This window comes from Prionailurus bengalensis, chromosome D2 (genome assembly GCF_016509475.1).
Source record: "Prionailurus bengalensis isolate Pbe53 chromosome D2, Fcat_Pben_1.1_paternal_pri, whole genome shotgun sequence".
NCBI classification, from domain to species: domain Eukaryota; kingdom Metazoa; phylum Chordata; class Mammalia; order Carnivora; family Felidae; genus Prionailurus; species Prionailurus bengalensis.
The window spans coordinates 15203536-15219237 of record NC_057351.1 but is presented as its reverse complement, the minus strand read 5'-3'; the positions used below and the strand labels follow the sequence as shown (position 1 = coordinate 15219237).

General features: G+C 42.6%; 1 protein-coding gene across 4 annotated transcripts in view; it reads right to left on the bottom strand.

The window, feature by feature from the left end:
• Positions 1–15702, bottom strand: part of PCNX2 (pecanex 2) — a 305815-nt gene that overhangs the window by 227543 nt on the left and 62570 nt on the right. For all 4 annotated transcript variants that reach the window (XM_043596291.1, XM_043596295.1, XM_043596293.1 and 1 more), the window contains exon 10: positions 4799–4944. In XM_043596291.1, coding sequence (XP_043452226.1) covers positions 4799–4944 — 146 coding nt within the window. The remainder of the gene's footprint in view (positions 1–4798; positions 4945–15702) is intronic.

Here is a 15702-nt window from a genome sequence, read left to right as displayed (position 1 = left end):
AACAGACAATGCAAAGGCCTCAAGGCTGGAGGAATGCCTGGCTTGGTGAAGAATGGCAGGAAGGCCAGTGTGGGTGGGAAGGAGTCCATGGCAGTGGCAGGAAGTGAGGTCAGAGAGCAAAGCAGTGCCTAGATCATGGGGACTCTGAGGCATTCTGAGCACTTTGGCTTTCATTCATGAGTGAAATGGGGGGCACCACAGGGTGGTCAGCAGAACAGCATGTTACAACATTGTACAGGGAGGGGGGCACCTAGGTGGCTCCATTGGTTAAGCGTCTGACTCTTGATTTCTACTCAGGTCGTGATCTCATGGTTGGTGGGATCGAGCCCCACGTCAGGCTCTGTGCTGACAGTGCAGAGCCTGCTTGGGATTCTCTCTCTCCCTCTCTGCCCCTCCCCGCCCCGTCTCTCTCCAAATAAATAAATAAACTTAAAAAAAAAAAAAAACAACAGTGCACAGGGAGAACAGGTAGAGGCAGGAGATGCTATTGCAGCGGCCCTGATGAGAGACGAAGGTAGCTCAGACAAGGGTGGTCACATGAGAGGTGGGAAGATGTAGCAGATACATCTGGAGAAACAGTGAACATGATTCCCTATGAGAGGTTGACTGACAAGAAGATACAAGGTTGACTCCAAGATGTTTAACCTGAGAAATTAGAAGGATGGGGTTGTCGTCAGCTGAGGTGGGGAAGACAGCTGGTGGAGCAGACGGGAGACGAGACAGTGGTAAAGAACTCAGTTTTGGACTGTGGTCATGAGATGTCAGGCTGGTAGATGGAGAGACAAGTCTGCAATTCAGGAGGTAGGTCCAAATCTTAGTTGTTGGCACCTCGGCGGTATTTAAAGCCATGAGACTAAATGCAATCACTAAAGAAAAGAGGGTAGAGAGAGAAAGAAAGGAGACCGAGACCAAGGGCCGTGAAGCACCCAACATCAAGGGGGTCAGGAGACAGAGGCTACCTGCACGGGTGACTGTCCTGTGAAGCAGTAACCAGCTAGGCAGAAGGAAAACCAAGAGAGGGCTGGATCCTGGAAGCCAAGAGAGGAAGCATACCAAGGAGGAGGATCGATTCTGTCAAAGGTGGTAAATGGGTCTAGTAAAATGATGACTGACCAGTGAAGTCAACGGTGACCTTGACAAGCGCAGTGTTGGAGTCGGGGAGCAAACATATGGGTTTATGAGAAAATGAGAGAAGAGAGAAGACAAACAAGCACAGGCAGCTCTTCACGGAGTTTTGCTGCAAAAGAGCACAGAGATACCGGACAGTGGTTGGCGGGAAAGTGGGCCAAAAGGACTTTCAAGGATGGGAGAGATGAGAGCGTGTTCTCAAGATGGCGGCACTGACAATGAGATTGTTTGAAGAGCATGAACGATTCTCCCCCTACTTGTTACGGGGCTGCCTCCTTGCCTTATATCTATCTTGGTTTGCATGTTTCCTCCTCAGGAAACACTTCTGCAACTACCTGTTCTGACATGGTGTCCCTTGTCCCCCACTTTCCTCTACCCCAGGCTTTTATGTGTGTCCTTCACGGCACCTATTCCACTCTGCTATTTCAGCCTGTCTCATGTAGTAGAATACAAGCCCCGTGAGGGTAGGGACCACACCTGTTCCACTCACTGCTCTGTTCCCAGTGCCCAGTGCAGAGCCTTGCATGGAACAGGTGCCTGGGGTTTGGGTGGTTTTTCCTTTTACTAAATTTGTTGAATTAATGAAAAAAATGAATAAAACGATGCCCAGATGGGCAGCTTTTTATTTTAGCTTTTTATTTTATTTTAGATCATAACTAGAGAAATGAAAATAAAACCTATGTGTTTTTCAAGATGGGGTAATAGCAGAATAAAAAATGTATAAGAGAAAATAAAGGAGATTAAGGACAAGTCCAAAAACACCTGAGTAGAATGAATGCCAAACCAAAAGCAAATAGGAGATGTTGCAATCACAGGAACCGTGAAGGTACAATCAGAGAAAAAGGAAGTATTTTCAAGGAAAATCAGCCTGAGTTCCAGAGTAAAGTTGAAAATTATGAAGCAGAAAGCCTTAAGCTATGAGAGTTTATAGCAACGATTAGCTCAATTTCAGTGCTTTTAATTCACCAATTTCTTCGACTTCCTGCTCAACCCTTACGGTTTGTTTTTTATTATGCATAACTTCCTTATAAACTTTAATTTGGCAACTCAAGTTCATTAATCCATGGGGGATTTTAAATATAATGTCCCCCAATGAATGTCACAAGGTAATTTATTGGTGCCTTTTGGAGCTTTACAATCATCATAAAAAATGTATTGTGTAAGTTGCTGCTTTCTTAAACAGGCCTTTCAGATCACAACTGTCCTCACAAAGAAGGTGAGCTGGCGAGGGATGCCATAATACAGCCCTACACTGTACTCAAGGCCATGCTGAAGTGGTGACTTCTCACTCCTAGAATCTGTATTGTCACAAAGCTCCCAGGTGATTCTGGTCCACGGTCCTGTTTGGGGAATACACTCTCCCTGCAAAGGTCCCAAGCTGCTTGGTTTTTCTAGGTTAGTATTTGGGCTTTTCTTCCTCTGTCCTTGCTGTCAGCTCGGGCCTCACGTCGTCTGATCTCCCCTCTTAATTGACCGTGAACTGGAAAACCAGATCCCCACGTGTGCTGGGAGATGCCTGAAAGTAAGCTGATATGGGCTCTGAAAACAGGACGATTTCCCCTACGAATTAAGGGCCTAAATGTGTCTGGACTTGACAGCATCTACTTTGGCTACCCTAATTTTATTATATTTTTATTTATTTTTCTTCTTTCTGGGTTCTGGGCCAAATTTCAGGTCATAATAACAGCAACAGCAGCTAATATTTAAAGGATACTTTCCATAGCTAATTTTATTTAAACCTCATAATCTCCCTGTATATAGATGATCCCCATTTAGCAGACAGGAAGCTGAGCAACAGGGAGGTTTCACAGTCATCCTTAGACCACAGCACTAGTAAGTGGTGGCACGGGGCTTGATCCCCAGGGGCTCCCTGTACCAGCTGAGCGACCCATGCCTAAGGACGTAATGCTGTCTCTACAAATCCCTTAACACTGAATTCAAACCCACTGCAACAGAAGCGATTAAAACTATAAAACTGTAAACTTTTAAAAACTGTAATAATCCTCATCATCCTTTTCTAGACCTTAATTAGATTTTCAGTTAATCTGTTGCCACTGAGTGCATTTAAATAATGTACACCTAGAAATGTACAGAAACATTTGTTTTTAATATGAAGGGCTAACACGAGGTAGTCCAACTTTCAGCAATTCCTTTTAAAATTTTTTTTTTTTCAACGTTTATTTATTTTTGGGACAGAGAGAGACAGAGCATGAACAGGGGAGGGGCAGAGAGAGAGGGAGACACAGAATTGGAAGCAGGCTCCAGGCTCTGAGCCATCAGCCCAGAGCCTGACGCGGGGCTCGAACTCCCGGACCGCGAGATCGTGACCTGGCTGAAGTCGGACGCTTAACCGACTGCGCCACCCAGGCGCCCCCAGCAATTCCTTTTAAACAGAAAAAAAATTAATATTTCAAAAAAAAAAAAACCCCTAAAACTAACTCATCTAACAGGATGTGTTATTTTGGATGATTCCAGTTACGTTTGAAACGTTCATCTTAAGTGTGTGCCTCTGGGGTGACGTAGTGTTGTTAGAAAAACCATTATAACTCCGTTCCCTGACTTGTGGGTCCTGAAATTTACTGTTGTAATTTTGCATGACTATAGTTTTTTAGTAAGACATTACTATAACAATCAGTCACTGAGGGACCAACCATAGGATGGCAGGCAATCAGCTTTCCCACTGCCCCCACTGGCTGGCATTTAACTGTGAAACTCCACATTTCAGTAAAGGCATCTTGAATCTTCTTTTCTTTTTTAAATGTTTATTTATTTTTGAGAGAGAAAGAGAGAGTAAAGGAGCAGCAGAGAGAAGGGGACAGAGGATCCGAGGCAGGTTCTGCACTGACAGCAGAGAGCCTGATGCAGGGCTCGAACTCACAAACCGTGAGATGGTGACCTGAGCCAAAGTCAGACGCTTAACTGACTGAGCCTCCCAGGTGCCTCAAGCCATCTTCAATTTTCAAACCAACACTCCCATCAGAACTGCACAGCCCCTGAAGATGAAAATCCCGTCTTTTGTATATCGTGAGGTCGGGGGCAGGGATGGACATGGGAAGTTCCCAACCTGGCCCCGTCTCCACCGTGCTTTAACTAACTGGACCTTCTCCCTCCCTCTTCGCCCTCCCCGCCCAGCGACTGCATCTCCAACCCTGCGTTTCATCTTGACAAACAATAGAAAGAAGAGACGAGAAAGAGTAAAGGGTTTAAAGGAGAGATTAATGTTCCAATTAGTGTATCTCAGACAAGAGTGAGAAGTAGCCTCAGCTGTTGAGGAGAAAAGCTAGAAATCACAGGGCTCCATCTGCCCTCCTCTCCCCCTGCCCGCATCCAGTCAGCCAGGCCCCACACTACCCATGAACCCCAAGCCCCCCTACAAAAATGTGGCAAACCGTGAATAGACCAACACACAATACTGTCCCCAGAGCCAACCTTAAATCTGAACCGTGTTCCCCCAATTCTCTAATCTCCTACTGTAATTGCTAAATTACAATTTCTCCAGTGGTCAAGATCTCACAGCTTTGCCTTTGGGTTTGCAGCACAAAAGGCATCCATCTTGAAAATGTCCCAGAGAACCTTAGCAAGTGGCAATTTCTTTCTTATAAGCATGTGAGTGCCCTGTTATGCCCCCATTGTGTCTTTTCTCCGTACGTTCGCATGCTCAGTGGCTTACCGATCAAGTAACGCCAACAAGGTAAGTCGATCATACCAGACTTTAATCCACTTGCCAGGGAAAATGATAAACTTGTAAAACTGCTCTCGGTTAAATTTTCCTTGTGTTGAAGAACATGACGAGTCTTCCAGATCCTGGCTCAGATGCTTTTACATACCAAAAGAAACAACAGAGAAAGGGTTTCATACTGACATGTTATTGTCATAAACGTACCTCATAATAAAACAGTATAGAAAGCAGATGTTCAAATTCTGAAATGTAAACCAACATATTTCATTAAAAAGGGTACTCTAAGAGAAAGATAATGATCAACAAAAAGGGTCTTTCTTACCGACACACTTCCATTCCATTATAACGTACCATCAAATTGATGCTACTCCCATCAAAACACTGATGTTAATTAAGGCCAAGAAACTGCCATGAAAATAGTTCTCATAAAAGATCAGAATTCAACTAAAGATCTTAAATGGCTTACTTTTTTAAAGATATGTTATTTAATGCAACATTGGAATAAATATTTAAATTTTACTAAGAGTAAAAAAATTTTCATTGCCAATTTTGTAGGTCATTGGTGAGGCCTGATATAAGAAAAAACGGAAATATCTATAGAAAAAATCTAAACCAATAAAATTTAATTCCAGATTCAAAACGTTTTAAGCCCAGATTCATTTCTGGTTGGCTCTAATCTTGTGGAGAGGAATTTAATTTTGAAAAGAAAATTCCTCTTCATTGATTCATCTAACATACTTAATGAGTAACTCTTCTGAGCCTGGCACAAGGTTGGGAATAGGAAAATAAAAAAGAATACGGTGGAGTCAGTCTGTGGCATCCTATTGCCTGTAAGAAAACACCTCTTAGACCTTCAACTGTCTCACAGACTGAAAACCAGATGCTGAATGCATGCCAGGGCCCGACATGGGGCTAAATCCCAGAAACCGTGAGATCATGACCTGACACAAAACCAAGAGTCAGATGCTTAACCAACTGAGCCACCCAGGTGCCCCTAGGGTACCATGCTTTTTAAAAATGAATAGTTTCATTCAATATTGAATCAATGCAAATACATATCTTTTAAATGTATGTAGAGTATTAAAAAAACCCACGAACCCCAATTCAGTGAATAGCTGTGTGGCTATCACCCAGTATAACAAAAAGGGCATTACCGCTAGCATAGAAGTTCCCTGGGGGCCACACAGCGGACACCTCTCCTTCCCTATTCCTTCAGGGATCATCACTGTCCTGAGTTTTGTGTTTATCATTCCTTTTGTTTTCTTCTGTTTTACTCTGCTTATTACATCCACAACTTCTATACTGTTTATGTTTTTGAACCTCGTGGATATGAAACCACAGCCTATGTATGCTTCTGCAACTTGCCTTTGTTCCCCTCCATTCCACATTATGTTCCTGAGCCTGATCCATGCTGTTTTACAGCTGTGGCATCTATTTTCACAGTTGAATAATATTGCATTATACGGACATGCCATAATTTACTTATCTACTTTACTGTTGGATATTTAGGGTCTTTTTTTTTTTCAAAAAAAATTTTTTTTTACTATTACACTGCTATGAACATTTTTGGAAATGTCTCCTGGTACATATGTGCAAGGATTTCTTTAGAACAGACACCTAACATACACTTGGGAATGGAATTGCTAAGAATGCAAATGTTCAGCTGTACCACACGTTCAGCTTTACTAGGAAGCAAATGGACTCTTCCAGAAAGCGCACAAATGCAATTACTGGATATGGAAATGTTCAATTTACTAGAAAACACCTTGGAAAAATAAGATTTCTAAAGTGATTCTATCAGTCTGTACTCCCACTAACAGCAGACAAACATCGTGTCGCTCCCTATCCTCACCAACATTTGATAGCATCAGGTACTTTTTAGTTGTTGCTAATCTGGCATATAAAATATTTCAAATTTATTCTAATTTGCATTTCCCTCATTATTAATGAAGTTGAGCATCTTCGTCCACTTTTAGTTTTTGGCTGCTTGTTTGTCTTTTAGTAGCTTATATGTGTCTATGTGTGCATGTGTGTGTATATACGCATATATGTACCCATATGGTCAAGACCTTTATTAATCATGCGTGTTACAGATATTTTCCCAGTTTATGGCTTGTCTTTTCACTTTCCTTGTGTGACTGATAAACAGGTGTTCTTAATTTAAGTGAAATCTCATTTATCCATTTTTTCCTGTACAGTACAAAAGTTTTGCATTTTTGGTACCTTGTTTATCAAATCCCTTTCTACCCAGAGTCATAAGGGTATTTGATTATATAATTGTACTTAAAATTATATACTTTTGCCTTTCACATTTAATTTATGCATCTACCAGGGGTTTCTGTACATGATATGAGATAAGGGTCTGTTTTCTTTCCCATAAAGAACACTATTGTCACAGCGCCATTTACTAAAATGTTTGTCCCTTCCTCACCAGTTTGCCAAGGCACTAATGCCTGTATCTGTGGGTTATCTTAAACTTTAAATTTTAAATTATATTTGCTTTGTTGCTCTTCCCTTCATCTCCTCTGGAACTCTGACAAGGAGAACAGTAAACCTTCTTGTCCTGACCTCCATGCTTCTTTCCTTTTTTTTTTTTTTAAATAAATTTCTTTTTTTTTTATGTTTATTTATTTAGAGAGAGAAGGAGAGAACAGGGGAGAGGCAGAGAGAAAGTGAGAGAGGGAAGGAATCCCAAGCAGGCTCTGCACAGTCAGCGCAGAGCCAGACATGGAGCTCGAACCCACAAATGGTAAGATCGTGACCTGAGTTGAAATCAAGAGTCAGATGTTTAACCAACTAAGCCACCCAGATGCCCCTGACCTCCACGCTTCTTAACCTTCTTTCCTATTTACCTCTTCATCTCTTGGTGCTACACGTATATAATTGTTTCAAATCTTACGTGTCAAATCTCCCATTAAATCCCTTAAAGTTTTATTTTTATTATATATGGGTCATTTCTAGTATCTGGTGCTTTTTCAGATCTGTTTGGTCATTATGTGGCCTTTTGCTTCTGACATTTGCAATCCCTTCTTTTATTTCTTTTATACACGTGAAACATTCTTAATCCATATTCTGAATCTGATCATTACAACTTCTAAATCCACTGAGAGTCTGTTTCTGCTTTCTGTTGACTTTGCTGGCTCTTATTCATGGTCTCATGTTTTCTAATGTATTTTATAACTTTTCACTTAATCGTATTTTCCTTGGATCTTTATTTGAATGAATTCCTTGACAGCAATATTAAAGCTGTGTTCTTCAGGATTAAAATTCGCCTTTGTTTCTGCTAGGCACAAGAATGCAATACCAAGCTGGCACCATCTTAACATAAACTCTTTGTGTGAGGTGTTTGGATCAGCCATGTGATCCAGGATGAATAAGGGCTGCAAACCCACACCAAAGTTTGAGGCAGGCAGTTTTCTATGCAGTCCCCTTAGTGGGGATGGTGTTGACAGAGTGTGTTTAGTTAGTCCTAAGAGTAGGATGTGGCTTCTTGGAGTCTCAGATTAAGTGGAGAGGCTCCTGTTAGACTTGCCACATGGTGCTGTTTGCCATTCTCTGTGCAGAGGCCATTAAAGACAAAGCCCCCATCGATCTCCTTTGCTGTTGGCCATTGCTTTTCAGGAAGCCTTTTCTGGACACCCCAGTTCCCTGTAGATCTTCTATTTCTAGCCTGTTTTTGTTTTTGTTTTTTTGCAATTGTGCTTAAAAAAAAAAAAAGCAACAACACAGAATTTACCATCTTAACCATTTGTAAGTGTACCATTCAGTAGTATTAACGATATCCATATTGTTATACAACAGATCTCTAGAACTTTTCCATTTTCCCAAACTGAAACTCCATCTCCATTAAATACTGACTCCCCATTCTGCGCCCAGCCTGATAACCACCTTCCTGCTTTCTGTCTATGTTTTTGACTACTGTAGGTACCGCCAGTAAGTGGAATCATACAGTATTTGTCCTTTTGTGATTGGCTTATTTCATTTAGTATAATGTCCTCAAGGTTCATCTATGTTGTAGCCTGTGTCAGACTTCCTCCCTCTTTAAGGTTGAATATTCCATTGTAAGGATGTACCACATTTTGTTTATGCGTTCATCTGTCGATGGACACTTGGGTTGCTTCCACCCCCTGGCTATTGGTAAGAACGCTGCTATGAGCATGGGCGTGGATATATCTGTTTGAGTCCCTGCTTTAATTCTTTTGGATATATACCCAGAAGTGAAAGTGCTAGCTCATTCTAATCTGTACTTTTATTTGTTTGCTTTGGCTCTGTATTCTTCCAAACAGGATTTAAGATAGGCTGTAATTTCCTGTAGGCTGACTCCCATAAGACACAGGAGACTGGTAAGAAGGGCTGAGACCAGGAAAGGGATGAGGACAGTAAAGAAGACAGCCTTGGAGGGGGAGCTGCTATTGAAAGGTCGCACACATTTCTCCTTGAGTTATAAAGCAGGAGGTTATACTTGGGCCGATTTTTTTTCCTAATTCAGTGAAAGTCACTGGTGTCAAAGTGCCTGGCACGCATATGGGCAGTGCACCTGCTTCACTGGAGCCCACAGCAGAGCTCTCCGAGGAGGCCAATTTTACCACCTCTTTGTTCCCAGATGCTAATTCACTGACTCAGCTACGGAACATGAAGTTATTCAGATCATAAAATATTAATTCAAAAGGCCCTGCCAGGGACAGCTGGTCCATCATGAAGGCAGTATACAGGGTGGTCGCATACAGGACGGATTGGCTGTACTATTACAGGAAAGTGGAGACTGTAGGTGCTGCTTGTGTCTGGGATTCTATTCCAACATGAGAGAGAGCTTAGTGGAAACTGCCTGGTGTCATGTCAGCAGGAAGAGCTTCTGTTGATGACAATGGATTTGTGCTTTACAGTAAACCTCCCCCAACAAAGGGCATCCTTTCCCTTTATGCTCCATGGACAAAAAATTCCAGTAAGAAATATGTGCACAGCGTTACCACAGTTTACTGTTTTGTGGTCTGGGAATTCACATACAATGGGGAAACAGGTCAAGGGCAAGCAGCAGCACAGAGGATAGCATTTTTCTGAATTATAAGAAAAATACTGTCCTTAAGTTGGGGTTTAATATTATATACGCTTTGCTGTTAGGTAAGGTCAGTATAAAAGAAATCACATGACGATTATGTCTACCTTTTGCAGAAGTTATTAAAGATTCTGGCATATTGTGCTATTCATTGCTGCTTAAATAAAAATCCTTGTTTAAAAGAATCTCAGAATGTAATGCAGAGAAAAAATGATTTGGCTTCTATGTCAGTTCGCTAGGGTGGTTATAACAAAGTGCCACAGACTGGGTGGCTGAAACAACGGAGATGTTCTGAAGGCTGGAAGTCTGTGATCGAGGATTGGTTTCTCCTGAGGCCTTTCTCCTTTGCTTATTAATGGCCGTCTTCTCTCTGTGTCTTTACATGGTCTTTCCTCCAAGTGTAGCTGCACCCTGATCCTCTCTGCTTAGAAGGATACTGCCTGGGGCACCTGGGTGGTTCAGTCAGTTAAGCGGCTGGCTCTTGACTTTGCCTCAGGTCATGATCTCAGGGTTCATGGGTTTGAGTCCCACATTGGACTCTGGGCTGGCAGTACGCAGCCTGCTTGGGATTCTCTCGCTCTCTCTCTGCACCCCCCCCCCCCCCCCGTCAACTTGTGTGCTCTCTCTCTCTCAAAATAAATAAATAAACTTAAAAAAAATGGATACCAGCCATATTGGATTAGGGCTTGACCCTAATGACCTCTTTTTAACTTAATTACTTCTTTAAATAGCCTATCTCCCCAAACAGTCATGTTCTGAGGTACAAATCAGCCCAAAACAACTTCCTTTATGAGAAACTAAGCTTCGTGGAATTTCATTTTTTGCCTTAGATACCAAGGAATCTCAGAGCTAAACACTTCAGTGGATTATAGCAATTATTCTCAGCCTGTTTTCTGGTACAAATTTCAAATTCAAATTTCTCTCATCATTTCAATCATTCATTTATTCTCTCATCCAACAAATACTTATTGTACGGATTACAGAGGCTGGATCCTATATGTAATACATGCTGAGAATTCAAAGGATAACAAGACAGAGTGGCTAGCTTAAAGGGGTTAAACAACTCCCCAGAGAGCAGACAAGCAAACCAGCCATGAGAACATGGTGACACACGCAAGTAGAAACGTCTCTATGTCTAGATATTTAGAAAAAGAGCGAGAAGTGAGGCATGGGAGGGTGTAAGATGGATAACGCTGGAGACAGTATGGAGTGAGGGGGTCTAGGGCAGAGCTCCCGGACAGCATCAGCAATGACGGGACTGGCTGGGGTAGGACTCACAATGGAGATGGAGAAGGCGTTCCATGTCTCTGATTTATGTGAAGGCACAGACGCACTGGCCAAAACGCTATTTCTGGCTCTGATTCATTAATTAAGCCTTGCCAAAGAACCACCATGTCACATTTCCCGGGAGATCAGGCAAGCAAGGTTTATTCTACTATTTCAAAAAAGAAATTATCAGAAATAGGGAGGGCGGGGCATAAGTTGAACACAAGCCCTTTTGAAGAAGCAAGGTAAGTGCACTGCTCACCCTCCCCATATGGATCTGTATTTAAGTCAAGGCTCCCTTCATGAGTCTGAATTATCAAGAGCAACTTAAGTGATGATTAGCATATTCAGCTTAAGAAGGTAGGCAAGTATGTATATAATACATTCCAGAAATAATTTTTGGTAATATTAAAATATTTAAGAATGTAAAGGTCTACCCCTCTCCCCCAAGACACCTGAAAAGTTCTACTGTTCAAATAATTTCATCTTCTGGGGCACCTGAGTGGCTCAGCTTGGTTAAGCATCTGACACTTAATTTCAGCTCAGGTCATGATTTCATGGTTTGTGGGACTGGGCCCCACCTCGGGCCCTGTGCCAACAATACAGAACCTGCTTGGGATTCTCTCTCTCTCCTTCTCTCTGCCCCTCTCCCAGTCTCTCCCTCTCTCCCTCTCTCTCTCTCTCTTTCTCAAAATAAATAAATAAATAACAAAATAATGGCACCTTCAAGAGTTCCATATAATTAAGAATTTTGATGATGTTAATCATTGCCACTGATTATATGGCATAATTTTGCCATATATTATCTCTAATCGTCAAAACCTTATAAGAAATTCTCCACATAGGTGTTATTATCCCTATTTAAAATGTGAGAAACTGAGGCTCTGAGAGGTCAGATCACTTCCCCCAACATCCTACTCTAGGAAGAGGACCGTGAGAGGCAAAAGCCTGGTTTCTTTCTGCAATCTCACTTAGGGGAACCCAGGTGAATCCATAGCTCAGGCAGAGCTCACTTGGTAAGGTGAAAGCCATCTGCACAGCAAAACACTTCAAGAGACGACACGTCTGAGTCCAATCGTGAAGAAACGAATTAAAAACACCAATTTGAAGAGGAAGCCATCGGAAAAGGGACACTGACAAAAATAATTAAGATGGGTAATAACGGATGTCAAATAATTTGTTATTTAAAGGAATTTTAGAGTCAGATTTATGACCTCGAGCATGAACTGTGCTTAATAAAAGCTAAAATATAAATGAGGGCGTGTTACGTGGAGGAGAGTAAGTGACCGGGTCTACATGTCGACGTCAGAACAGACACAGGTGAATTTAAACCGGAGGCCTCCTCTGAAGGGCGGAAGTGTCGTGACAGCTCCTGAAGGTGGTGGAGGAACGAAGAAGATCCACAGGAAGTTAGTCCTGTGCGACACCAAGTGCCCTTCCTAAGAGCCGTCACACCCAGAGCTGGGAAGCGGAAAGACACTCTGGTGGCACAGGTGGGCTTACCAGAAATCGTGGCAGAGGCTGCTGGGGAGGGGGTGGGCAGAACTCGAAATCCCAGTAGTGACCAAGGGACAAGGGAAAGGAGTGCTGGGCTGGGAGGGGTGCAGTCAACACCCCAAATACCAGGACCTTCTGCACTGGTTTCCACCTATGGCAAATCCAAGGTTAAATATTACCTAACCTCCAAGGTGTCCTACAAAGATAATGTGATCCCAAATGTGAGATGTACTGAGGTACCAAACGCGTGCCCTGCACATACCTAGTGTTCCTAATCTGCTGATGGAATGCTGGTTAAATCTAGATATGAACAACACTTCGAGGGACAAAAAAGTATAAAACACACACGGGATACTATTATAACAGTGGCTCTATTTAGCAGCCAAAATTCCAGGAATCGTAACGAATCATGTATATTCTTACATTTGAAAAAAAAAATAAACTTCTGAACATGATACATGAGGAGTATGCAAATATTCATCTCTTAAGTCAAAATACACTTTCAAATAAATGAATATGTAAGCTGATCGGTGACTATGTTAAGGTATTATAATTGGTGTCTCATCCGTCTCATCTGCTAGGAAATGTCAATATTCTTGTAGACAGGATTGTTTATAAAATATTATATATAGCACTTCATGCAAATTAGACATCTAGGAATATGTTTTTACCTTTTGGAGATGTTTTAAATTTTAAAAAACAGCAATTCAAGAGCACATCATTGTGGGGAAAAAATACAAGTGGTATATAGGGTAAAAGGTGAAAGTTTCCATTTTCATTAATCCTTTAATGATAGCAAACTGTGATGGCAATGCTACATTTATGTTAACCTCGAGCGCCCGTCCCCCAGATCCAGTGCTGCAAACATCTTTGCAACACTCACTGATCAGTTTAGGACCAATGAAATACGGCTCTCATGCTACCCCTAGTAATAATAATGATGATGATGCCAATCCTATAGACTTCCACAAAGCCTCAGTTTACAGAGTACTCTCATATACAATACTAGCTCATTTTTTTTTTAATTTTTTTAACGTTTTATTCATTTTTGAGACAGAGAGAGACAGCGTGAACGGGGGAAGGTCAGAGAGAGAGGGAGACACAGAATCTGAAACGGGCTCCAGGCTCTGAGCTGTCAGTACAGAGCCCGACGCGGGGCTCGAACTCACGGACCGTGAGATCATGACCTGAGCCGAAGTCGGACGCTCAACCGACTGAGCCACCCAGGCGCCCCGATACTAGCTCATTTCTTAACGTGGGGCAGGGCGAACGGGTTTGAAGCCAGATCCAAGTAAAGATAAAAAGAAGCAGAAAATGCTATACTCCCAAGGATCTAACACTGTCTACCAGTGGCCTGGGCTTGCTCTCAACCAGCAGTGTAATAAAGATGTTTACACGCCGATGCCTCAAATACTTATATAACGTTACGGAACAACGCAAACTTTTCAAGTCATGGTAACGCGTCTATAGACTGTTCCCGATGTGCTTAGAAATACATGATGGATAAACTGAAGCACAGAGAAGTACCAATTTACACTGTGGATGCATGAGAGGCTGTGACTGAGAACACTCACAGCCCCTCAGTGCTAATCTAGAGCACAGAGGAGAGTTCACCAGCTCCCCATGTGCCCCCAAGCTTGGTCCTTCTCTTTGTGCTCAGGAGCTAAGCCCTGCAGCCAGAGTGATGGAACAGAACCCGTTCCCCTGGCCTGCCTCATACAGAAAGAAGCTGGCCAGTCCTGAGAACTCCCCTTGCAGGGCTACCTCATTCATCTATTTGTGCCAGGGAAGAACTCCAGAGTCTTTTCTCTGGTGTGGGCCCAGCTCCTGGCCACCACTGGAGCCTGTAGAAAAGGTCCCTTATTGGAATGAGAGGAATTTGCATAAGGTTGCGGGGGAAGGGGCTCCCAGTACACAAGTTACTCTTGAGCACCGAGCAGCCAAGCGAGAAGGACAGAGGGAGGGCAGATGGGGCAAGGGAAGTCACTAAAGAGTCTCATCTTCAGAGCCCTGTTTCCTGCTTATTCTTGCCGCACTTGTCTAAGCACAACTCCTCATGTCGTTGCCCCGATGCCTCTGAGCCAGGACCACGAGCACACCTGCTTTCCAGCCGAGCCTTTGTCCCGGCCGTGTCTGCCCCGCTTCAGCTTTTCCTCTGCATCGAAGCTGAGCTGTGACCTCACCAAGGAAGCCTCCCTAGTCTCCTGCGTCCTGACCATAACCTCTACCATGCGTAGCTGAACCGGTTGACCAGTGTCTAAACTCCTCGAAGGCAGGGGCTGAGTCTTTTCGCCCCTGTGCACCTACCCCTGGCACAGAGCTGATAGAGCATAACCCTTCACTACATGTGTTTGGGAGAATGAGCAGGGAACGGACCTAATTTTTCATTTGTGGCCAAAACCTAATTGGTGACATCAATTAAATTTAGAAAACTAAGCAGTAGAAGTGAAAAATCGTTTCTGATAGGAGACCTTTGTAAATATTTCCTCAGCATCTAAATATGAGCCTGGAGAGCAATCTTCATTTTTCCACTTCTCTACCTCCATATAGTAAAACATTAAAGTTTTTACATTTTACTTAAAATGTTAAGAGTTAAAATGACTGAAGTTTGCCACTGAATTTGGTTAAGTAATTAACAATGGAACACTAAATATAATTCAGCTTTTTATACACTCATATACATAATCATGCCACTTAGAGAATTTTAAATGTAAAGAACAGTGTGACTTTCTGATTTATCTATGTAATAGTCAGTTATTTCCCAGTTTCTGCTCTTCCTGCGCTGTTTTTGAGACATCAAATCAGTGGGTTTGCATTTCTGATAATCCAAAGTTCCTAGTTTCCCTGGGGCTCCACTATCCATGCAACAAATGACATTCACTTCTTCCCAAACTATGTGGATTTTTTTTTAAGTTTATTTATTTTGAGAGCAAGAGCACTGGGTGGGGGACAGGCAGAAAGAGAGGGAGAGAGAGAGAATCCCAAGCAGGCTCCGCACTGCCAGTGTGGAGCTCGAAGTGGGGCTCAAACCCATGAACCGTGAGATCGTGACCTGCACTGAAACCAAGAGTCAGACGCT